Source organism: Mastigoproctus giganteus, chromosome 11 (assembly GCF_048544385.1).
Source record: "Mastigoproctus giganteus isolate SK-2022 chromosome 11, ASM4854438v1, whole genome shotgun sequence".
Taxonomy (NCBI): Eukaryota; Metazoa; Arthropoda; class Arachnida; order Uropygi; family Thelyphonidae; genus Mastigoproctus; species Mastigoproctus giganteus.
The window spans coordinates 42,352,387-42,379,490 of record NC_143585.1 but is presented as its reverse complement, the minus strand read 5'-3'; the positions used below and the strand labels follow the sequence as shown (position 1 = coordinate 42,379,490).

The 27,104-nt window shown below is 37.8% G+C and overlaps 1 protein-coding gene across 1 annotated transcript in view; it reads left to right on the top strand.

The window, feature by feature from the left end:
* Nucleotides 1-27,104, top strand: part of LOC150077950 (cell adhesion molecule Dscam1-like) — a 167,381-nt gene that overhangs the window by 58,641 nt on the left and 81,636 nt on the right. The window contains exons 2-4 of the mRNA XM_090385369.1: nucleotides 8,809-9,129; nucleotides 10,438-10,599; nucleotides 26,508-26,657. Of these exons, the coding sequence (XP_090241495.1) occupies nucleotides 8,809-9,129; nucleotides 10,438-10,599; nucleotides 26,508-26,657 (633 nt within the window). The remainder of the gene's footprint in view (nucleotides 1-8,808; nucleotides 9,130-10,437; nucleotides 10,600-26,507; nucleotides 26,658-27,104) is intronic.

Here is a 27,104-nt window from a genome sequence, read left to right as displayed (position 1 = left end):
AATCCTCCGGTGCTCTGTTCAAACTTGCAGAAGCTCTCAACCTTCAAGCGGCACTTTCCCAACAGCATAATCGGAGCATGTGAGCTCAGCCGACATTGATTTTGATCTGTGGTCCAGCGATTTGGCATACAGGGAAAAAAAGAGAAAATCCATATTCACGTGCAGTCACCATTCTTGTAACTCTCATTTGATATCCGGCAATTATCGAGAACTCAAAACTATTTAAGCTAATCTTATGTTGGAGAAGCGTTATATTCGCTATGATTCATGTATTGTCTGAATGTTATATGTATTTTATTGTTACTCAATGGCTGCGGTTTTTCTATGCAATTTTCTATGTTTTATCAGCTTGTATGTAAATATAATTAATGTCTCCAATTAGATTGTTAGATTCCTCTGGATGCCTGTAACGGGAATCGTATACTTGTAAAATAAAATTGCAAATAAAGGATTTTATTATTATTATCTAGAAAAGTTGTGCAGATGGGCTGAGAAATGTATGGATATTGACGTTTAACATTGAAAAATTCAAAATACTGCATATGGGTAGCAGTAACCCTAGAGAAACGTACCAACTGTGTGGTACTACACTCAGGGCAGAGGAGAATGAAAAAGACCTGGGGGGTAATTGTGCAGTCGGATATGAAGTTCTCAGAGCAATGCAACTACCAGAATGGCTCATGCGGGTTTTGTCAATGATATACAGGGAATTTTGCAGGTCTGGAAGCCTCGTTTTAAGAAGCTGGAACGAGTAGAAAGAAGGGCACCGAGACTGGTGAGGGGAACGAAGGGATGCGCTTACCAACAAAGGCTTTAGTTCTGCAAATTGCGACATCTGGAGACGGGGCACCTAGGAGGTGATCTGATTGAGGTGTTTAAGGCTTTGAATGGATTGAGCAAAGCTCAATGCTGATGGAATTCTTTCTCTTGCTCAGACTACACAATGAAGGGACATAAATTCAAATTGAGGAAGGCTGGTCACATAATAGATCTGAGGAAATTTGCCTTTAGTCAGCGGGTGATTGATTTCAGGAACAAAATTCCATCTGTCGTTGTATAAGTTGATAGCTTAAATAAATTCAGGGAACTAGATAAACTATTGGAGGAAATGGATAGGTGAAATGGGATTTTTTTTTGCCTGTGCTGTATTTCTTGCATCATTTGCCATACTAATGCTATTCCCTAATTTTGCAATATTGGGTTTAAGTTCAAATCCATCGGTGTTCGCACTAGTCAGGAAATATCCTTACTGTAAATAAACCCCTCCACCAGTTGAGCACTATGGTTAAGAGCATCATGATCTGTTATAAGGAACTGCGACCCAAAAAAAAAAGGCATATATAGGGTTCAAGGTTTTCTTCCCTATGCCTCACAGTCCATCTGCATTGCAGCATTCCTTTCCTTGATGTTTATGAGTTGTTTTGAAGACAGATTCAGATTCGAATTGTAGATCAAATCTAAACGCATTTGTAAACTTCATCCTGAGCATTGCTTTTGGAACCATCTAATATGTTCACGAGTCTAGCTTAAACGCATTCTTTTGTGTAAAGAGATGAGAAAGAACAAAAATCACAGCTCGTTTTGCATACAGAACTCTCACTCATAGGTTTTGGGACAGGAGAAAAAAATCTGACCTGAAGAAGGCTGCAAATTCGGAAGAGATTTATCATGTAAACTCTCTGCGTCGTTTTTTTATTTTTATTTTCACCAGTTCCTCGATTTATTTACATGAATTTTTATTTTATTTTCCTACTCAACTAAACCTGTGAGGCATCCGTGTATTGTATAGTCTATTTGTCTGTTTGCTGGATTAAAAATATGAATTTCCTGCAGATAAAACCTTGTAAAACTCGCTCGAGACCGACAAATCCAGCCAGGTTGTGGTGGGAAAAATCCCTATAAATTCTTGTTCTAGTTTTAGTTCTTTCTCCAACAGGGACCAAACCTAGACCTTTTCTGAATGGTATTATGAATAATCGTGAATTTTCCACTTTTCGATGTTAAGACCAGCATCAGAAAATCTGATTTACTTGTAATCCTACAATCTTATCTTCTAGAGAAACGTATCTATTTATTTCGTTACTTAAGTAGGCTGCTTTAGTCCACTCCTAGAACAAACATTACAAAGCACTTAAGATACCGAGGTGATACAAGAAAATAGCCAAAGGGAAAGGGGACAAGAATCATCGGACGACTGAAACAATAAAAAGAAGTCAACGCTTGTCTTCATAAAATCGCTTAAAACACCGATCTTTGGCGTCCTCAGTGGACGGGCTCTCCCTGCTCTTAATGCGTCGACCTCCTTTTCCCATTGCCGATCTATGCCATTTTAGGAACGGATCATTATGGAGTTATCAGCGGAGCGAGAACAGCAAAAGACGAAAGAAGAGCAGTAACAGCCACCCATTAAGTGGGTTTCCTTTTAATGAAATACACCAGAGCCGCCTAAATAATGACCCCACCCATGACCAGCTGGTAGGAAAAAAAAGTGGATTCCGAGAAGAATTGATTTTTCAATTAATAACAATGCCATTCTCCGATGCAAAAACCATGTATCATCTTCGACGCTCTATTCTAGTTATCTTACGTCTCCTCCCTCTCTCTCTCTCTCTCTCTACTAGGGCCAACCCCTCGTTACTTTAGCTGCGTATTTTAAATTTCATTCTTATCTCAGGAAGAAAGGAAAATGAAATGGAGCTAGAAGATGAAATTGGTAGTTAGCAGTGATAACACGATTTTAAAGAAGAAAGGAAGACGATCATCTTTCATCTGGATAATAATATTCAATTAAATAATACACTAGTGATCTGGAAGAGACTATCCATTACGAATACGAACATGAAGGGTATCTCTAATATATTTTATTACAATCCATTACAAATGAAGAAGAAACAAAGCATCTCAATGCATTATATATTATTGTACAATTAAAAGAAAAATATATTTGTATATTTGTTCTGTAAACCCTTAGTGTTCATTTTTTAACTTTTACAAAATGATTAAAAAAGAGGAAACGATAGTAGCATTGTCATTACATTTCAATTAAAGCACTACGTTACCAAAGCATTGTAATGCACTGTTGATTCAAAAAGAAAAAGGTGTTTTAAATATCTATATTATTAATAAAGAACCGAATGAAATAATTCTACCTTTTTGTTTTAAACGTTATACTCTATTTTTTTAACGTTAATAAATTGTTTTCGTTTAATAATACTTTATTTCTTATTATAACGGTGCTTTACGCAGTAGCATGATATGTGGAGTATACCAGCTGAAAACATGGAAGACATATCAAAAGCATGTAAAACGCATGCGCAAACTAGTAGTGTTTTAAAAATGTATAATATACACTGTTTTCCAAGTCATTTTTATGTCGACAAATGCAACCTTCATGCTGCAACCGAGTGACCAAGGGTGACCAATAATATTAAGAAGTCTATATGACTTCCCATTGCCCCAGAAATTCAGTTAAGAGAATGTGGCATTGGGAATTAGATTTGCTTTGACGAAGTGGACATAAATAATGGGATTGAGATGCTGTAATTATGATGATGATTTTGATTACTAAAATACTTCCGTTTGTTCACGAAAGGGATGGACATTCTTGTTTAAGATGATTCAATCATGGAAGAGAGCGTCAAGTTCATTTGAGGATTCGGGGATCTTTTTCGGTGCTGTATTGAAGAGAAAAGAAAGCAAAATTCTGTCCAGATTTCTATCTTTGGCTTCTTAAAATGTGAATAATTTGGTACATCAGCCGAAACCATAACTACATCAGTAATTAAATGTTTGCGTAACTAAGATTTCTAGGGAAAGTTAAGAGCTCTTGAGGGAAATACTCTCTCTTAAGCCTATTGCAACAGTTAAAAAATTAACTTATGTATGTTTTTTTAATTTTCTTTTATTTTTTTCTTTCATTTTTAATTATTCGAAAATCACACAATTTCATTCACAAATATTTATTTTATACGTTTCTGAACTGCTTGAATGAAAACAGAAGTCGAATTAAGACAAATCGGAATCTGAAGTATACTCCAGAGGATTTTTGATATCGTATTTCGAAAGTATCCAAATCCTTTACTCTAGTACTTTGTGTTTTGCATTTTTTTTTCCCTCTCTGAATCTCCAGAAACACTCGAACTCCCAGTCATGTAAGAAAGACTATTTTCCCCTAAGGCTTTGCGTATTATCCCCCAACCGTTAACAATTCCTGCCTGTGTATGCACATTTATAGTTTCTCTTACAGGCTAATTTACTTTCTCCCAATCGTACTGTTCCATCTTTCTTCTTTTTCTCACTGGGATCTATCTATTCGTGGTGTCATTCACAGTGGACTCCACTCATGATGGCTTAGTGCACACAAAAAGGAGGCTTGTGAGAGACCGTAACCTACGGAAGGTGCTTGGTGAAGTGTAAAGAGACGCTACACGCACCTATGCCTCGGCACTGAGAAAGGCGAACGAATAAAAGAGGAGCAGTCATTTCAGAAACACTTGGCTGTTTGTTTTAAAGTCCTTGACTTGACTTGCAGACGGAATCGATCGACAACGAAAAAGGTTTTAGGGTAGGGGGAGTTGCGGATGAAGGGGGAAGAGCAACCGTTGACGACTGTGGAATTCCTAAAAGTAGTTTTCCAAGTTTTGTTCGGATAGCACAGGCAGTAGAGTTTAATTGAACCCTGGGAACGGGGGGGGGGAAACAACACACAAGCTGTATAATGAATATTAATTCTAAACCGACTCTTTCTCTCTGTTTTTCTTGTACTTTCTTTACCGGGAAAAGGCCGATAAATACACCCTGATGATTTATTTTAATGCGTCCTTTTTAACGTACAAAGAAGAAAAATAAAACTTCATTTTGAATTATACACTTTTTCACGAGTGTATGTGGAATACGTACTTTAACCATAATTTTTTTCATATAATCTATATCTGAAAAGTTCCTGGAAGGAGCACATAAAACACTGAATACAAGGTTTACAAACCATTAGCGTTTGATTTATTGCAATAGATTCTTCTTGCATTGATTACATTCGGTAGTGTTTCTGAGGTAATAAAACACTTCTGAAAAGAATATTCGTAGTCAGTCCTTTATGAGGTGTGAATGTTCACCCTTGCCCTTTTATTAATCATTTGATGGTTGAGAACAGAATATTGTCGAGTGATGTTTTTAGGTTGCCTGTTGATTATATTATTAAGAAATCTGTCTTAAAAGTTTTGAGTCAGAAGTTACGTTAACCGCTTTGTTCTTATATATTATAGAAACATTGCGACTGTGAGAATATCCTTCAGCTTCATCAAGTTAATGAAACGCTGAACATTATATCCAACAAACAGCCCTGCAGAATCGGTTCTTTTTTCCCTGATAGTGACCTCTATAAACCCTTGGACTAGATTTGTTGATTGACCTTAAGATATATTTCCCAACATCGAACTGGTTCAACAGTGCGCCTTTGCCATGAACTTTAACGTGCCCTACGGGTTACTGCCATCGATGACTTGGGAATAAGCTATATTTCTTGAGAGTCATGACTGGAAGGAAACAGCGCAGCGCTATGAAAGACGAATAACACAAAAAGATTTCGAAAATGCCAGAAATAGCTAAAATGCAACTAAAACAAAAAAGAAAGAAAATAAAGGAGAATATTTTCTTATGTTTAGAAATAAAGCACTTACTACGAAAGGGGGAAAGGTCATGTTGGTCACGTTACGATCAGTTACAAATCTGGTGAAGCGGATTGGGTTTTTTAGAGTGAGCGCAGAGACAACTAATGGTCTGTAGACCTCCCTGTGATCCTTAACAGCCATACTATATTAACTACTAATTGAGAAACCCCACGTCCACCTAATTCTTTGGACCGCCCCGCGGTGAAGAATTTGGGAGTGTGGTAGTTTTGCCACTGGTTGATTATGGAGATATTTGATAGATTATTATTTGCAAGATCATGGAGATCTTTGATACTGCGTCCTATAAAAAATTATCCCTTGTATTATTATAAAGATGGTAAATAAAGCTTCTGTAAACATTCCAAAATGTATCTCAAAGATCCACCTAATTTTACGAATTATTTAATTTACTTTAATCAAGGCTTCAGTATTGACTGCTATTATGGAAAAATGTCTTTCAAATCTTCATCGGGTATTGTAAGAATTTATACTCACAATCTTGACATCACGCCATGATGAAATTTGAGAATTATATTTAATGAAATTTTGGTTAGAAACAAGGGCTAATGGGAACGAATGGAATGATAAAAGTATTTATAGAGATGCGAACAAAATTAAAATGAAAACTTAAGTGATTGGTCGTCATATCGCTCAAGTTTGGCATAAAACCCTTGTTTGCAATTCTCTATCATTCTCCATTGAAGGGAACCATTCTTGTTTCGTCCTAATTCGGTATGCCAGCATGCTAGAACAGAATTACCAGAAAAGCTAGCCGAAACCTGCAAACATACTAGCCCAGACCACTAGAAGCAGCCGAAGCAGTGTGTTAAGCGCCAAAGCAGCTAACGCTATGAGGCATCATAGACTGACTAACTCAGCCACTTTGTGAGAAAAGCCGATAAAGTTTACAACCCTTTACCACACGATGTGGAAGAATAGTGATCGTAACCACTGTGCTAAACGCGATGTTGTTAGTGTGGTGTGGAGATTATGGGCTGTGTTTCTCTCCTGGAAACCAAGTCGTGTACTTCTAATTACTCATATCAGACTCTGTTGATATCTCTGGTGTTTCCTGCACACCTTTACCTGTTTGTTATCTGCGTAGTCCTGCCCTTTCACCACATTTGGAGTGGTGTCCAAATACTTTTGAGAGGATGGTATATATTAAATAGTATAGGAATAATATCAAAAACAATTTATATGACAAAATGCATCCACCTCTTCTGATCCATTAATCTTTTAATATAATCCAATAATGCTGTATTAAAACAATTTCTAAAAAAAAAAAACCTTTCCAACTATTTAATCTTCGTAACCTGGCTGATCTACATGAGCTCACGTAGCCATAATTTGATGGATACCTTGTAGGGTGTTCGAGCGCAAACTTTGATCAAACTTAATATTTTATCCATAGGCACCTGCTCTTTTTCTCAGTACAAAACGCAATCCTTTTATTTTCTACAGGAAAAAAAAAAAAAAAAAAACTTTTGGCGCCTGTACTATTTCACAACAATTTTTTTCTTGATATATACCTTAATTATTTCCAAGTTTTCGTTACAGATTATATATTTTCCGACTACCTCAAAAATACAGATAAAACATTCGGTTTTGAATTTTTGAGTCCCTTCTTGCATCCTATTTTAAATAAAAAATGTGACACTATATGGAACTTGGATAAAATTTCATAATGTTTTATCCAGCAGAAATGCTTAAAGATTTAGCAAAGTTTCTTTTTATACACCATATAGTAATTCAAATCAAAAGGGACTATGATGCCCAATAAGTCCTATCGTATCACCAACGTCTTATTTTTATATAAATGCTGTTGACAATGCCTACCTATCAGTTAGAAAATGGTCGCTAGTAGCTGGTCTTTGTTTATAAGAATACTTATCGTAAAATAATATTCTTTTTTAAAAATAAAGATTCTTTTTATGATAAATGTTCTTTTTGAAAATAAAGATTCGTAAAGATTCGTTATATGATAAATATTCTTTTTAAAAATAAAGGTCCAATCAGTAATAGGATAGAATGTGTTAAATAGTGTTAGAAAGATGGAAAACGATTGGTTTGGCTGTTTCTGATGAGTTTCTGGACGAAAAACATTGCATCCTCAATTACGACTGTAATAAGACTATAAAGAATTCAGTATTGCAACATCAAACATGGAAGCTAATGGAAACAGCAGAGTACATAAAAAAAAAAAAAATTAGAAACTCTTATGAAAATATTAGTGACAGTTAAATTCGGCTAAATGCGAAGGGTGACATGATAAGATTAATGACATTTTAACTATAACTTCAGTTCAAGTTTCGCTGTTTTCTCCTAAGGGTTTTTATGATTAAGACAAAGACATCAAAACAGACATAAGTACTCTAATTGGCATATGCTTTTCATTTTTATTCTTTCTAACGCAAGATTACTCACACTTTTTCTAAATATTTATGTATAGATATTTATTATTTATCTTATAAATGCAAACTCGTTATTCTTAAATAAAAATAATGCATTTAAACTGAAATAGAGACACATGAAGTATATACGTCTAATTTCCACAATCGCATAGCAGGTAATACGTGTTTAGACGAAAAGATTTTAATATTTAAACAACGCTGTTGGAGATAAATAAAAAATAATAAGTTTATGATTGGAATGAATAAATTATTCTGCTAACGTTGGCTCGTGGCCAGAACTGTCTCTTTGTCTACATTCCAAGAGAAAATGGATCTAGAGATTTATCTCTAGGCGAAAATTCGATGATCTAACTAAAAGACTAGATCAGTAAGTCATTATTTCTTAAGAAGAAAAAAATAATGCCAGAGATGGAAACAGAAAGAGCAGTTAGGTATGATTTTATGTTAAGAATACGGTTTTGAGAGACGTATTAAATTTCCCAAGAATACCTAAGAGGTAGGCTTCAACGATTAATTCCCGGAGATTTAAAACTTCTCAAATTTTATCTTCCGATGAATAAAAATAATAACGTAATTCTGTAAACGGAGAAATAGTTGAAAATTAAAGATTTTCAACTATTTCTCCATTCATAGAATTAAATTATAATATTTAATCTTTAATATTTACATTGATAGAATGATAATGTTCGCTTTGTTTAGTAGTACAAAACTATTATTTTGTGTTGCAGGTTTCTGCCAGTCAGGGGACAAAGTGGGTCCAGTTTTCATTTACGAACCTCCAAATCATGTAGAATTCTCCAACAACTCTGGAGCAATAGTAACATGTTCGGCTCATGGGAATCCTGCTCCAATCATCGAGTGGCAACTTGGAAATGGTGAAGATCTGACACGAGTGCTGGGGTTGAGACATATTCTTCCTAATGGAACCCTATATTTTCCACCATTTCCAGCAGATAATTACCGTCAAGATGTACACAGCGCCACTTACCGGTGTATGGCAAAAAATTCTCTAGGAACGATTGTGAGTGGTCCTGTCCGAGTTCGTGCTGGTAAGTAATGAAGTTCATTATTATACGCTCAGTATACAGTTTATTAGGAGTTTTGTCATAGACAATGGTTATAGTAAAAGTTTGCAATAATAGAATCGCCAAGCAACTTAATCGGATCTAAGCAGAGGCAGGAGAGAACCACGATGAAATACTTATCCCTTTTATAAATTTTAATAGTCCCAATAACAATACGATAGTGATTCTTTAAATAGAGGTTCTTCAAGTTTATTTCAGTGAAAATCCATTAGTGAAAATTAATAATAAAAATTGCAGTATCAAGTGCGCGTAAGAAATACCATAGTCGAGAAGTCAATTCAAACTTTTGGTTAGAAAAGTGTGGTTGACTGCTGTGAGAGCTGCAGATTGGTCCTAATTATATGGAAGCATAGTTTGCAGCGCTGTCACAATTCACGGTTTTCCCAATGCATTGGTTATTGTTCAGTCCAGTAGCGTAGCTAGGGTCATCGACGCCCAGCGGGGGCAACATGCCTTCCTGGTGCCCCTGAGTGTGATAATGTAATGTGAATGTGATAGCTGTTTCCTTCAGTTTGAGCCCCTGAAGCTCTGCGCCCGGGGCAACTGCTCCTCTGCACCCTCATCGCAACGCCTCTGGTTCAGTCTAGGCTACAATAGAAGAAGACACCATCACACCATTAATACATGCCATATAATAGGATGAAACTCCTCAGTGGACCGAAGACTGTTGGAATTGGATGCCATAGAAATATAAAGAAATCTTCTGGTTCCACGAATCCCGGTTTCATCTACAGTATGCGATTAACTGGACATGGACAACAATTCCTAGAAAGTAGAGCCTAGCAAATATCATCGCGTGATCTCGTGAATCCCATTACAAATTTGTATAGTGATTTTGTTCCTCTCCCAGTGATGGCTAAGACGCATTATCCATCAGAATAATCTACTGTAGCATTAGGCCTACTGTGCAAAATTCTTTCTAGGATTATAATACTAATATTCCTCTACTTCACCAACCGGTGCAGCTATCTCATTAAGTTAAATTAAAGCAAGGGCCTATCCAGTTTATGACTTTCTTAAGTACACGAGCCAGGAAATGAGTGATATTCATAGTAAACTGTCCACTGAGTATAAATGCATTTTGACACTGTTTGCTTCCCCTAATTCTCGCACTTTCGCTTCCTCAATACTCTCCTCTGAGTCTTCCTCTGCTTTCTACTCCTTCCTTTATTATATTTTATCTCTGACTATTAACTTTATCTCTGAATTACAGATACATATCTAAGAACCATTCCTTCTATCTTAATGAATGCCGTTTACGTAATTTTTCAGTTGTCCGCCAGTATTACGAGGTCAAAGTGTACGACGAATTCGTTATCCGAGGGAACACCGTAGTGATGAAGTGCCAGATTCCCAGTTTCGTCAAAGACTACGTCACAGTGACCTCATGGGTTAAAAATTCCGCTTCCGTCATTTCTTCCGATATTGAAAACGGTAAGTCGTTTCTGCCTTCAGTGAATAGCTGTTATTTCATTTCTTATTGTTTTCTCCCGTTCTACGTCCTCCCCGCGAGTGATTTAGAAGGCAAAGCGGCATCTCATACTTGAAAGGTTGGAGCTGTTTATATGGGCGAAAAGCTACTGTCGACAATTCCCAAGGCGTATTGCGATTGTGGCTTAAGAATTCATTTTCTCACTTCGTTTCGTATTAAAATTGTTTCGGTGCACGAGAATGCCAAAACACCTCATTTGTGTGCAGCGATGTGCGGACTACAGGAGCAGAAATATGTCCATGGACTCCTTCGCTCATTCCAAACGGAGAGATTAGCTACATAGTAAAAGTGGAATCACTTTTGTAGACTCGTGAATTTCCTTGTGTTTAGCTATTACGTATACAAAAAGTTAAAAGGAGTTTTAATTCCTGAATATAGTGCGGAAAAGTTAGAAAGAACAGTAGTTTTCTTAAAAGCGTATAAAATAACTTCTGTGAGGTAAAAATTAATATCTTTTTGGACCTTTCAACTCCGTTATAAAAGTGTGAAATCTATAACGAACACTGACTTAACTGTGTTTATGTTGTAAAATGGGATTTGTATTCTATTCACTCACGTGTTAAACTTTCAGTTTACAGCATATTGGTAGATTAAAGTATAAGATAGTTCACCTTCAAAAATTTCTTTAAAGCAAAACCTTTTTTTAACGAAAATTCTCCTCAAGTTAATTAATGTGAATTAGAAACTTAAAGTCACCAAGCGTTCTCCCGATGTGATGTATTTTTATGTAATATTAATAATATACTGGTGCTCAAAAGTTAAAGAACAAACATAAAAATTGGAATATGTTTTTATGTTCGAATTATTTTATAAAAATAGAACCGAACAGTTCTTTTATCTACCTCACCGTAACCTAATACCTGGGATGCTCTTGGCATCAGCTTTGTCAGTCATCTTCGATAAGGAACTGTCCCCTAACAGAGATGTGAATGATTACTAAGGTCACGGAATAAACATTGCTTGATGTCCAAGTATTCGATAACGACCTCAGAGCGGAAATGATGTGGAAATGTCCTTGTGTGATACTAGAACTGGAAAGCGTTTGGGTAGACCGCAGAAATTAACGGAAAGAGACCGGATGGCGCTCAGAAGGGTGGTACTTGGATCCTGTGAGTCCTCATTGAATAGTGCCATTCTGGAGTTGGGATCGCAATTGCATTTTATGGAAGAGCTGCAGCACACCAACCAACCGTCACAGCAATGCACAGCGTCCATTTGCATAACCGTCCTCATTTGTCTCTGGAGGGTTGGAAAGCCGTGATATGGAGTAACGAATTACGATGCACGATTTTGTCAGACTTCAATTCGAGTCTGACAAAATACTTCAATTCTAGCGACACATTTGATGTGTCGCTAGAATTGAAGATGCAATGTGCAATTATTATTATTAAGATACATAGAGAGTCAAACAATATTGGGGCTTGGTAAGTATTCTATTATTTTGAACCACCATCTTTAGTACTGTTCATACTGCGTATACTGTTGCTGAAACGAAGACTAATCCTTATTTTTCCAACGACAAACTTGTACTTCATTGTGTAAGTTTTTGTCTAGTGAATTTTCTGAGAAAATCTTTTATCTAAATGTATTTCTCAAGGGTAGTGAAACACACTTGGGTGCCAAGAGTTTCAGTACTTTTGATATTATCTCGTTCTATTGGATAATTAACACTGTGGATAACGAGTTACAATTCCTTTTGAAACTTGATATTACCTCTCGAAGAATTCTATTTAAATACTTTCTTCGAAAATTATTGATCAGATATTTCACGTTTCTCAACGAATCAGCAGTTTGCTGTTCAAGGGACGTCTTCTACATCGAAGCAATCTATTAAAAAGGCCTATCTCAAAAGAACCTTGTTAAGAATGAAGGAAATAAAATGGACTGAAGCATAAACGATGGGGTAAAAGATGGAAAAATTAGACAGGAGAAAATGAATAAGAGGCAAATTAAAGTAATACACGAAAAAAATTGAAGAAATTTAAAAAAGAGGGACGGCTAATAAGGAACGTTTCGGACAGAAAACGGATGTGTATGAAAGAAAGATAGAAAATTAGATGAATAAAAAAGCGAAAAATAATTTGACATTGAAGCTTGTAAATACTTCACTTTCATTTTCTGAAGATGACCTTCGCAACGATGCTGGCAGAAATGAATGTTTTTGTCTATTGGAGATCGTAGTGTGCACCCGATGGGTGTACAATTATGCCACAATTTATAGAAAAGTGTACTTTTACAAGAGTGGCGATAATTTTCCCATTTGGTTCCGTTGCCCCATACCTAAACAAGATCAACCTTAGTTCAGTAATAGGAGACGGAGTAGTAGAATCTCAATACACCTCAAAATCAAAAATTGGCTCACAAAATCTCTTCAACCACTCCAAATCTTCCAAGTTAACTACCGGCCACCGAGAGACCAAAACCTGCTGGACATAATCTGTTCTTCAACGATATGTTCAACTAGAAGAAACCACAGGCGATATGTTTCAATCGGATTATTAAGTAATTTGAATCTTTACAGACACGCAAATACTAGACAGAACGAGAAGCCTTACTTTTCATACTGTTTCCTATATATATAAACTGGAGCTCCCACCGCTTCAGGGAACACATCGCAGTCCCAAAGTGCTTCCGGTGTTGCCGATTCGGCCACACCACCCACACGTGCGTCCAGCAGGAGCCAACTTGCGGACACTGTGCTGAGAAGGGGCACAATTATGCAAACTGTCCAAATAAACAAAGCGACCCAGCCTGCGCAAACTGCAAGTGGCAAAAACTCCCCCACACACATTCAGTCAGAGATAACAAATGCCCGGTATATATTAAAGCAAGAAGCGCCCAACAATCAAGAATATATTATGGGGACTCTTCCTAAAAGTTACAACAACAGCTGCATTAAATTCCTCCAACTTAATGCACAACGAGCCATTGCTGTAGCGGGACAGATAAGGAAAAGGGCCGAAGAAGAAAATCTAGACATTCTCCTGCTGCAAGAACCTTATACCTGTGCAGGTGCTGTCCGAGGATACCCACCCAGCTATAAAACTGTCCAAATGGATGGAGCAACCCCATGGGCTGCAGTTGTTGTACGAAACCCCAACATAACTGTCACCAAGATCTCACACCTGTGTCACGAGTGGGCATCCTGTGCACACATCATAACTTCTCTAGGGGAACTCTACATCATTTCCCTGTACTGTCGTCCAGAAGCAGATATCCTCCCGTACATTCAATATCTGCATAAAGTGCAAACCGAACTAGCAGGAGCCAAGATCCTTGTATCCGCCGACTTAAACTGCCGCTCACCTTTGTGGCACAGTGAGACCCCAGAGCGTAGAGGCTCTAGAAATGGGCAACACATGGAGGAGTTCCTGGCCAATAGCAGCTTTGTTGTCATAAATCGCTCTAATAATCTACCAACATTCAGTTCAACTCTCTGGGAGGCCACACTGGATGCCACCATGGCAACTAGATCCCTAGCCGGTCACCTCAATGACTGGAAAGTGCAGGAGGATTGGACCTCCTCCGACCACAGGGCTATCACCTTTACTATGCATAGATCACTCCACCGTACTCAGACAAACTGTTACAAACAGAATAGATATGCTGTCAACAAAGCAGACTGGGGAAAATTCAAAGAAGCCATCACTAGAAATGCACAAAACTTGCCATCCAACCAGCTCCACAAACAAACTCCGGACCAACACCAACGCGCTGTCACCAATGCCATTGTAAATGCGGCTAATCAAGCAATCAGGAAAAGGACCCCTCGGCCAGGAGCCGTTCCGTGGTGGTCGCAAGAACTTGATATTTTAAGAAGAGAAATGAACCAGAAGAGACGCGCCTTCCAAAGAGCCAGACGGACCTGGCTGGCCCCTGAGGTGGAACCACTCAGGCAACAGTACAGGGAGGCCAGGAACACCTATACTGCGACGATCAGGCAGCGGAAAAAGCTGTCCTGGGAGCATCTGGTCTCTACTGTCGGCAACTCTGACCCCTGGAGTATCATCTATCGGATAGTCACAAATAAGCTGCCAAGGGGGGAGGTAACCCCTTCCACCATCACTCCCCAGGGTGCTATGACCAACAACTGGCACGATACTGTAAACAATATACTAGACGCCACTTTTAAATCCATTGAAGGAGACAACACTCCTGAACAGCAACTGCTATGCCAAGCCAACGATGCATACAAATCCCCCAGGACGGAGGAGCCCTTCACCCAAGCAGAACTACAAATTGCTATTAACAAGATAAGAAACAGGAAAACCCCAGGATTAGATATGCTCGAGCCGGAAATAGTAAGGAAAGTGGCTGAGTACACCCCGAATCTGCTCCTGGACCTTTACAACCACTGTCTCCACTCAGGCTGGTTCCCTACGGACTGGAAGGTGGCAAACATTAAATTGATCCTTAAAAACCCTTCAAAACCACAGCACAAGCCGGACTCCTATCGGCCAATATCACTCCTGACTGTGCTCAGCAAAGTGTTGGAGCAGCTGCTCAGACATAGGATTGAATCACACTACCTCACAGCTAGCTTAACAGCAAACAAACAGTTTGGCTTTAAACCGGGAAACTCAACCCTCGACGCACTGGAATGTATCCTTAACATGGCGGAGAGCTGCCGACAAAAATACTTTCTCCTCATCTCTATTGACTTTGCAGGGGCGTTCGACGCCCTCTGGTGGCCGAGCGTCCTCGCAAGACTCAGGGCAGCCCAACTGCCATCAAATCTATTCAGCTGCATAAGAAGCTACCTAACAAACAGACGGATCCTGGTACAGGCCCCTTACTGCAAGGTAGATCGACAGATACACCGAGGATGCCCCCAGGGCTCAGTATTAGGCCCCCTCCTGTGGAACTATGTATTGGACGAGTTCCTCTCCCTCGACTTAGGGGGTGTACAGTCATTGGCCTATGCAGACGACCTATCCCTAGCCCTTACTGCAGATTCAAGAGCCCAATTAGAAACTCTCGCGAATGCAGCAGTAACCACACTGCAAGAATGGACGGAAAGGCATCGGCTCACCATTTCGGCCACCAAGACTAAATCCATCTTACTTAAGGGCTACCTAACCCCAACTAGACCGCCGCAAATAAGAATCAACAATAGGACAATTAAGCTAGTCACAGAACTAAAGTACCTGGGAGTTATCCTGGACCGTAATCGGTCTTTCACCCCACACCTAAAATATATACAGGCTAAGATGAAAAAATACGCTGGCATGCTTGCCAGAGTCACACGTTGCGAATGGGGCCTGAAAAGGCGCACACTTGCGATCCTTTATAAAGCAGCCATTATCCCGGCAATCGCATACGCCTCCGGCGTCTGGTTCCACAAAGCCTCAACAGCGGTAAACCGCAGACGACTGGATATCATACATAGACCCATCCTATTGACCCTCACCCGAGCATGCAAGACAGTCTCTACTCATGCACTACAAGTGATCACGGGCGCTCTCCCTCTTGATCTTGAGGTGATTCGCAATGGCATGCTTCAGCAACTCAGACGTGGCAAAGTCACAACCTTCCAGGACCACACTACGGACCCGGCTAATAACTGTGAAGTTGAGAAATACAGGCTGCAAACGTACTTGACATCGAAATGGCAACAACGCTGGACGATTTCTGACAAAGGAGACATCACGCGAAGGTTCTTTCCGAACTTGCAAAAGGTGTACCCAAAATATCCGACATGGCTCTGCCCTGGTCTCCACGTCACCTACCTTCTCACAGGACATGGAGCTATCCGCCACAAGCTACACCTCTTTGGACTGACAGATAACCCAGCCTGCGCATGTGGTTCCCTCGAGACCTGGGACCACCTGCTACACGAGTGTGAACTGTACGAAGATCTGCGTGGACACCTCATCACACGAGTCCAGTTCAACCCCAAAAATCAGGAGCACTACCTACTGGAGGACGAGGGAACCTACAATGCCCTAACCAACTTTGCTCAGTGCCTCTTTGTAAGACGCCAGACTCTTCCTTTGCCGGAAAATCTAGGACAACTAGGATAAATACAACAACAATCACAACAAATGATGAACCAAGATAAAACTGGACTGTGCCTGAACTGCACTCTCCCAAATACTGACCGATGGAGGACACCGATTCCATTTGAGAACTGTTAACCAAATGCATTGACTACAATCGGACCTTCGGGAGTCCTCCCTGACTGTGACTGAAGCCTATCCTACTGAATATCCACTAGTGGATGGACCTGGATCCCACGAGTAACTACTTAATAAAAGACGAAGCATGATCTGCACAAATGTCATACAGACCTGGACTGAAAACCTGGACAGAGATATCTTCACTCCACTCCTGGGAATACCAAATGGGGCAGCCCTGACGCCTTGGCGCCCGACTGAAGCCACCCCACATGTATGCCCTGTGGGCAAATAGGCCAGCTCCCTTGCCTGGCCTACTTTCTACCCGTCCCTGGCGGGGGATGAGGGGACAGCCCTGCTGTCACCTCCCCTTCTCGCCACCCCTTCTTTTCCTTCTGGTGGGGCATGGGCATGCCCCACTGTAAACTGGAGTTGTCTTCCCTATCGGCTCCATACTTCTATCTATCTCCCCCCAGTCTTCAGTCTCCCTCCCCACTCTACCTGCACGCTAGTGAACGCCCCACACAATCTAAATTCCACAAGTGAAAATCAATTTCGCCCAACATTTCTTTTGACCTCCTAGCACTTCCTCCTCAACGTGATCACATTTTTATTTATTTATTTTTATTTATTTTTATTTTATTTTATTTATTTATTTTATTTTTTTTTTATTTTATTTTTATTTTTTATTTTATTTATTTTATTTTTATTTTTTATTTTATTTATTTTATTTTTATTTTTTTTTTAGGTCCTAGCCACTGAAATCTCAGGAAATTAGGTGGCAGGACCTGCCAGAGTGAACTATATTCAAGTGGATACCTGGTCTGCCTCCACGGGGCGAAAGTGGGGCAACGTCGGGCCTCAGTAGAGGTCTGGCGGCTAAATGACCAGATGAACAACGGTACAAGGCATCACACATATACAAAGTCCATACACTTTTAAATCTCTGGCTTTTCCAGTAAACTGGTTCACATACAATGTAACCTACGCGGAGATGGGGGAAACCCCTGGTGCCGCTTGACCCTAAACACACTTTACACTTTACTTCACTTTACACTGTTTCCTATCCGTTGATAGGAAGAATTACGTGGGTCCTCTTTATCATGCTCCTACTGCATGAAATCAAATCAAATAACTTTGAAAATTCTAAAATATTATTAGTTATTTTACACTTTCGAAATGAGAAAGTGTTCAGTTATAATTTCGTGTTCCTTTTTTGTTTCATAGCACTTACAATACTGCAAACTATTGTATTATCATGGTTACTGGAAAAAAAATGTTGGATCTTTGTAACCTACTCCCTTCAGGAAGTTTATTTTAATGTCATTAGGTACCAAAAACTAAATTCGATGGTATGGATCGTATTTTATTAGATCTTACAAATTAATTAGAATTTGTAAGATCTAGTTTTGTTCCAGTTAATTGAAATATTATATTTTAATTCATTGAAATACTATATTCTACTTATTTAGAATACTCTAGGACGCATAGATTTCTGTCAGCGCATTTACCCAGTTTATTTTACGTCACAGGATAATAAAATCAATTTGTACATATCGGATATTGCTTAGCTAAAAGTGGTGTGAGATTATACCCCAAACGCTACGAAATCGATAAGATATATTCCGATGAGTGCAACCAAAACCACTAAAGCGAGCTGCTTATCCAACTGGAAAATATATACGACTCAGCATCACCTGGAGTGTCTCACTGAAAAATCATTGAGCACAGCAGTTCTCAGGAGGAAAAAAAAGAAAGAAAAATGAAGAAAGAAATCAAACATGTTTGAAAAAAAAAATCTTTAAACTTGGTTTTCTGTGGTTGAATGAAACTGATGATAAAAATTGTGGACATCGAGCAGTGACAAAAACGTGGAAAACTATCCACTACGTGAGTTGAAAAACTGAAAAGGAGTTCCTAGACAGTGATACACAATATTAACTGAAAATATAAATGTTTTCAAAAAATGGAACCGCTAAAGAAATAGCAAACAAACTTTTATTATAAACAACAAAAATGATGCATTATTTTGCTCTATTATCCGCAGTAGTACAAATTTCTACAACCACAAAACCTAACTTTAGATTCCTTTTTATATGAACTTTGTCATTGTCTTTAAACTTACATTAATCAGTGTAATTCATCATTAATAGTATTAATCATAAATTAACTACTTCATATGTATATCATAAGTAAAGTTCTTCGGTTGACGCTTCTCCTACTGTGTTATCTGACTAATCGCAATCATTCTCTGTGTATCTAGTAACCACCACAGGAACTGTCCGTAGTCCATAAAAAAATATGGAAAGAATATTACCAAACCCTGTTCAAAGGGGAAGGAAAAAGCACTCTTGCCTTAGATAACAGAAGAGATAAAGCACTCTTGATAACAAAAGAAGGAGTTCAGAAAGCAATTAGCCAAATGAAGAATGACAAGGCACCCGGAAATGATGGTATCCAAGTAGAAATATGGAAATTCGGAGGCGATGCAATGCTAAAACACCTTGCACAATTGTTTAATCTAATTTTATTTACATGATATACCAGAAGACTGGAAAAGTGGAATAATAGTACCTATACACAAAAAAGGAGATAGAGAAAATTGTCGGAATTATAGACCCATTACCCTTTTAAACCATATATATAAAATATTTATAAGGATCTTACAAAATAGGATACTTAAAACATATGAAGAAAGAATAGGGGAAGAACAAGCAGGATTTAGAAAAGGAAGATAAACAATAGACCAAATATTCACACTAAACATCATTGCAGAAAAGTATTGGAATAAGAAGAAACCTCTTTATCTGTGCTTCATCGATTTCAAGCAGGCATTTGACTCTGTAAACAGAGAAAATTTGAAATAGAGAAAGGAGTCATTCAAGGATGTCCTTTATCTCCATATCTATTTAATATCTACCTAGAAGAACTAATGAAATCAATTAAAGAAAAAAGAGGCATAATAATAAATGGAAAAAATATAAACCACATACAATATGCAGATGATATTGTGATTTTAACAGAAACTAAAGAACAACTAAGAGAAATATTAACAAACATCGATAAAACAAGAAACAATTATGGAATTAATATTAATATAAATAAAACCAAAGTAATGCAAATCGGAAAAAAAAACATAGAAGATGTAAACATAAACATCCAAAATCAACAAATAGAACAAGTACAAAAATTTGTATACATGGGATTTCTAATAACCGGAAACCTAAGTAATATTGACCAAATTATTCGCAGACTGAACATCGGATGGACAAACATCAACAAACTCAAAAACATATGGGAGAGCAATAAAATCTCAAATAGTCTAAAAATTAAATTACATGAAACTGTCATCATACCCACAGCAACTTATGGATCAGAGAATTGGAGAATAAATAAGAAAGAAAGGCAAAAAATAATGTCATTTGAAATGAGATATCTAAGGAAAATCAATAAAACAAATTGAAGAGAACATAAAACTTGTGAACAAGTAAGAAAAGATCTAAATTTTGAATGCAGCATAATAGAGCAGATCTACAAAAAACAACATCAGTGGTTTTGACATGTGAACCGGATGAAACAATACAGGCTGCCTAATGTAGTACTGACCGGAAGAATTGGAGATAAGAGACCACCAGGAAGACCCAAACGAGAATGGCTCCAATACCTAAAGGAAAACACAGGCTTTCAAGATATGCAAGATTCAATATGCAAGATTCAAGATTCAAGATATTAATAATAATGCAAGAAGTGATCTAAATAGAGACTCAACGCATGCCAAGTGGAAGAGTAAATGAATAATTTTTGCTGATATCAAATGAAATAAGGTGTTCAAAGAAATCTTAAATTTTCTAAGAAGCAGAATAAATATAAATATATTGTGATGTATATATATTTACTATTCATTATGTATAACAAAAATTATAACATGATTCTGAAAAATATTAAAACGTATGATTATGCAGAATTATATTATCAGTAACTTTATATCTACTTTCAAAAACAACATATTTTGATGTTTAAGATTTAAACTGAGGGCTTCTTCAATGTGTTAGACTGATAAATCAAAGGTTTACGTTCCCTCAATTAACATAAGGGCTATACTTAGTTCGATAATGAGTGCATTAGCATGTTAACCGCAAAGCATGTTTATATTGCTTTCACTTTACCTGTTGCTTCGACAGCTCCCTCTCGTGTCGATCCGCATCTACTGTGATATCCGAATTAATATTTTCTTGTGACACACCATTTTGGTGCTTTCTAAGGCGATTTACGGAGAAATGACACGCCGATTGTTCGTTTTTCTTTTTCCGTGGAAAGAGATGAAAAGAAACTCAGTTGATTCTAGGATTTCATCAAAATTTCATGATTCCGTGTACCACAAGATTGCTAGAACCCTCCTCCCAATCTCTGGGGACGTCTTTTTTCCGCACACACTAGCTCTTGCAATCTATACCTTCCTTTCCTTATTTTGTCAGCCGTTATGCTTCTCTTGTCTTCCGATTTCGTGGAAAGCTGTTCAGAAATAGTTGGTCAGAGTAGGATGAGATTGATAATCCCGCTCACTGTAGTTTCTTTTATTGTTTATGTTTGGAGTTTCGAAGTTTTTATTATGAATATTTCATGGATACACTCTATTATCTCATTTGGAGAAATGTTTCAACACTAGAAATACTAAAAAAAGTAGCAAAACACTTTAATAGAATTAATATTTCGAAGCAACAAACTCGGTTAACAGATAATTTTATGTATACAGAGCTTGTAATCTATAAGATTAAAACAGCAAACAACAATGACATTTTTAGTAGAAATATGGTGGATTAGCGTATTTTTTAACCTTGATTTAAAATCTATAGCCCGCGTTTTCCTACCACTCTCGGTTCGCAAGATATTTCATAGTTTAGTTTTCACATATATAGATTAGATCTATTCACATTTGTTGGACTGCTGATTGAGAAATTCTGAGGTGGAGAGCTTTTTTGAACTTTCTGCAGCGGCCAGTTTCTGGTCATATTAAACGGATATATAAACAAACCTTCCAGATAGGTCAGTTGTAATTGTGACATCGTAAACTTGTGCTCTTGTTATAGTTTTTGATATCGATTGCAGTTGAACGGGCTTTTAAAATGTCATGTCAGTGCATTAGTTCACCAGATGGCTTTTGTTATGTGTACGTTGATTGCATAATTAAATCTCACAGACATTCTATAACGCTACATTAAAGAAAACATACGAACTTCATTTTGGCTGTAAATTAGATTACCAGGACAAGAAACGGGCTCTTCTATATGTCCAGAGTAATCAGCTAATATTAAACAATCTTAAAGCCCAATATTCTATTGTCCCTGTTCGTTTACAAATGTGATTCAGCTGCGTTACTTCAAACAGATAGATATATATTATTCACGGATGCTCATATTTGAATAATTTATCTTCCTTTCCTTACAGAAAATAAATTACTGATATATAGTAAAATAAATATTATAAGGTATTGCTATCCTTTGTACGCGTATAATGTATGTATCATATAAAAAATAACAGCGAAAATATAAATAATTATTTCTACGTTGAGGTTATTTAATTTTAAGTATATTTGTGCAAACGAATTTGTATTATCTGAATTTTTATGGATTTTTTTTTATTAGAGAAAAAGGATGAACATTCATAAGAATTGTTGTCTTTATTATTGATCATAACACACCCAATATGTTCTGCAGAAGAATTCTAAATCCTCCTGTAAATATATAACATATATTGAGCTGTAAAACGGTAGAGATAAAATATGTTATATATTTACTGTTGCTGATTACCGAGCCCATTACTGATAGGTCGTTCTGGATGATTTCACAGATTCTCGATAGAATTCATGTATCGCGTACAACATTTCTACACACTCTGCGCCCTGTCGGCCTTGGCATTGTAATATTGCAGTACTTGGAACTCCGCTGCCGACTGGGTAAAGGGAATGAACCTGGTCCGCAAGAATGTTCGGATACGCTCTCCAGGTGGCAGGCTCTCAGCATAACGAGACGCATGTGCCATACCAAGAAAACTGTTTCGCTATGGTAGTGTTCTCACACCATAACACTTCCATAGTGACATTTATCTTTAAGAATTCTTCCAGTCTCCTATGGGATTCGAATCCAGATCTCTCCAAAGAAGTGAAAAGTTGCGAAACCACTACACCGTTACGGAGGACCGCAGCCAATCAAATGGCAGGCTATTTCGCTTAACTAGGACGAGAGTCATGAGGATAATGAAGGATTTCAAACTATATAATATTATATTCGCATGGTGACAGAGTATTTAAATGCAGAAATTGACATTAAATAACGTTGGAAGGCACTGCGTAAGATGGTTGATCACCTGAGCATTCTGTTCTCTATGAAGATCTACACCAATTATTGTGTGCTAAGCTTGGGCTTATGTTCAACTTAAAGACAAATATACTGTTATCCATGGTGCAGCCTAAGCTGTTAAATCTTTTTACATTGCATAGCTTCACCTAAATAGAGAAATCTACTATGCATTTAAACACCTAAACGCTGCAGCCTAAGCTGTTAAATCTTTTTACATTGCATAGCTTCACCTAAATAGAGAAATCTACTATGCATTTAAACACCTAAACGCTGCTAGCACAGCTGTTTCGACATTCGGGGGAAGAGAGAGAGAGAGAGTGATGTGCACTCATGCATCCCCCATCCACGCTGCCACTCATAAAGTCTTCATTGTCACAGACATCGCTCAAAGAATGAAAACTAATACATTTCCCTAATCTGTATGAAACTGAAGGTCTAATCTCCTTTTATCTTATCAGTGTTTCCAGTATTGGTTAGTTGCTATCTCTGGGCATTCAATCTCTTTAGGTAGATGCAGCGATATCACTGTTTTCATAACGTACTCTTCAAGACTACAACGTAGCCTTTTGCGTTGTAAATTGACGTGCCACCAATGGAGTTCTGGAGGACAAGGAAACTGCCTTAGTCTACATTAGTCACAAACCAGTGGCGCGTGCAAGTCAGTGTGAATTTCAGCAAGCTCCAGATCACCTCTGGCTCGAATGACACGTTGAAGGGGCCTCCGTGCCTTAATTAGGCAACGTTCCAAGTTAATGAACCTTCACTTCGCTTTCTTAGATTACATTATTGATGTATTGGTGCAGGACCCCTCATTGGTGCGCTTGACGTTTTGAAACGTTTTGGACGTAGCAGCTAAAAGGGTGAAGTTTACTTCCGATTGCATGCGCTCATGTTTGTTCTAGAAGTTTGATTTATTGGCTCATCTTCGAATTTTTGGACGAGATGTCCCCTTAATAGCAGCAATGTGAGCGTGCGAGAAAACTAAACATACTCTTCATGTGAAAATGTATTTAGCACATGCCCATCGAGCTGTTGAAACAGATGGATTCGTAATGCAGCTCACTTCTCGAAATTAGCGGAAATACTTTCGGATAAGGCTTAATGCAATATTGATGTCCGAGCAGTTAAATATTTAAAGTGTAAATGGATTTAAACTTTCCAAGGTGTTACTGTGTTCAGCTCGTTCGCAATTACGGTTCATAAATTATTTAATTTTAATATTCACAGAAAGTTTCCTCTTCAGAAAATCTCAGAACACCATAAAACAGAAAAATAACAGCAGAACACAAAGAATCAGAGCGATACCAGAATCAAGGAAAGCTGTGAGGGACAAGTAGAGTGAGAGATTGATAAGAGGAGAGAGATATATAGAAAATGGAAGTAGAATTGCAAATATAAACTATATTTAAGTGAGAGAATTTCAGAGAATGGCATACTATATTCTACTTCATAAAATAGAAAGTCTTCTCATTACTATTCCATTATTGAACACAAGAGTGTTTTCAGCACGTATTCCTAGATATCCTGGGTTCTATAAATTTTCCTTAAATACTTTTATTATATTTTTTATATAATTCTACATTATAGGTTTTTTTAATTAACTCACACCTTATCTTATTTAAAGCTATTGGGGTTGAAAGATTTCTTCTGTTGAAAATTTGGCTTGTAAAAAAAAGATTCCTTGGCCAACACTAGAATGAAAAATTAATCTCATCACTGTCGTCACACGTAAGGTAAGGATATATATACTGTGCTGCCACTTTATTAGGTACACCCCTGCTGTGCACAGAAATGGTTTGTCCTACAGAAATGGTTGCAAGTCACATGACCACAGTTGTGGATATAAATGCAGCAGAACAACCTTTCTAGTATCAGTTAAGCGTACAAACCGTAGCAAGAATGGGGAAAAGGAGTAGTCTAACCGATTTCGAACGTGGCATAGTAGGTGCAAGACGTGCTGGACAAAACATCTCTGAAACGGCAGTTCTCCTGAACTTTTCACGCACCACAGTTTCAAGGGTGTATCGAGAATGATGCAACGAACAGAAAACATCCTCTCAATGGCACTCCTGTGGAAGAAAATCACTTGTTGATGAGAGAGAGGTCAGAGCAGGATGGCTAGAATTGCGCAAGCAAACAGACGGGTCACAATGTCGCACATTACGTCAGAATACTACCTTGGTGCGCAGAACAAAATATTGCAACGGACCATCAGTCGCACTTTGTCGCGAATGGGCTACAACAGCCGACGGCCACATCGCGTACCTTTGTTGTCAATGAAGAACAAGAAAGCACGCCTCCTGTGGGCACAGCAACACCAGCACCTGGACTATCGAGGATTGGAAAACAGTTGCTTGGTCTGATGAGTCGACGTTCTTGGTGCATCATGTTAATGAAAGGATCAGCATTTGGCGAAAACAACGTGAATCCATGGACTCGTCATGTCTGACGACTACTGTGCAAGGTGGTGGGGGCAGTGTTATGGTGTGGGGAATGTTTTCTTGGTACACGTTGAGTCCATTGATACCCATATATTCACGTCTGAATGCCACATCGTTCCTAAACATCGTTGCTGACCAAGTGCATCCGTTCATTTTTACAGTTTATCCTCAGTCAGATGGTTACTTCCAGCAGGATAATGTGCCGGTGCACAAAGCCCGAATCACTGTGGAATGGTTCCAGGAACATGACAATGACTTTTTCTTTGCTGCAGTGGCACGCTCAGTCCGCGGATCTCAATCCTATTGAACATCTTTGGGATGAGTTGGAAAGAGCTGTTCGCTGCAGGCCTACACCTCGGTCGAATCTCATGGAGTACCATGCAGACATGCGTGACACATGTCTGCATGGTACTCCATTCCTGCACAACGTTTTCAGCATCTTGTTCAATCCATGCCTAGACGAATTCAGACTATTTTGAAGGCTAAAGGAGGCTCAACACGCTACTAGGTAGGTGTACTTAATAAAGTGGCAGCACAGTGTATAGTTCAATATGCGACAAACTACAAACATCTTATCTTTTTCGCCTAGTCCCTCATTAATACTAAATTTCATTAGTTAATTAAAAGGGTAAACACCATAAAGAGCGATAATTTTATTTTAGCTAATCCATTAATCTGATGAGAAGATACATTTTTTTTTTTAAATTCAAAACAAGTCTTTTAATTAAATATAAATACTGTCTGTTGACTAGAGCAGTTTTTTAACTTTGGTATGAAGGTCTGTTTAAAATACTAATTAAGCCGAATCGCTATTCAAATATTTTACCTAAATGTCAAAAATACATTTATCAACAACACGATAGCACTGAGTGTTGATTATTACGAATAAATTATTTAAAATTTTCTGATTATATATTTCTTCTTCATTAACCACCAGGTGGAAGGTACAGCGTTTTTCCAAGTGGTGAATTGCATATAAGAAATGTTGGGGCAGCCGACATCTTTACAAGCTACAGATGCCGAACAAGACATCGGCTTACATCGGAATCTAGGCTCAGTGATTCCCAAGGAAGATTGGTAGTTACAGGTATTTATAAATTCACCTTTCGTTTAGACTAATTACCATAAATTCCTGCTTATCCGTTTTAGTTTTAATGAATTGACATTATTGCTCTTTTCTATGAAGTTTTTACCATGACGTCACCACATGATTTTACTCTGGTGTTCACGTGATTCATTATCTGGTGATCACATGAAAATTCTCAAAACACGTTGCTACTTATTTGTTTCGTAGAAATTTAAAATAAAAAAATATATACATATAATTGAAATAATTAATTTCTCTTATTAAATTTACAGTCATAGTTTTTTTCGATAATGAGTAAATAAAAATTTATTAACACACCTTTTGTTGCTTTTTAAGCTTAAAATGGACTACGAAACGGAAGTGTTATAGAGTTTATTTTAATTTTCTTATCCGCGTTTTCAAAATTAATAACGAATTACTGGTTAATCCTACATATTTCTTAATGGA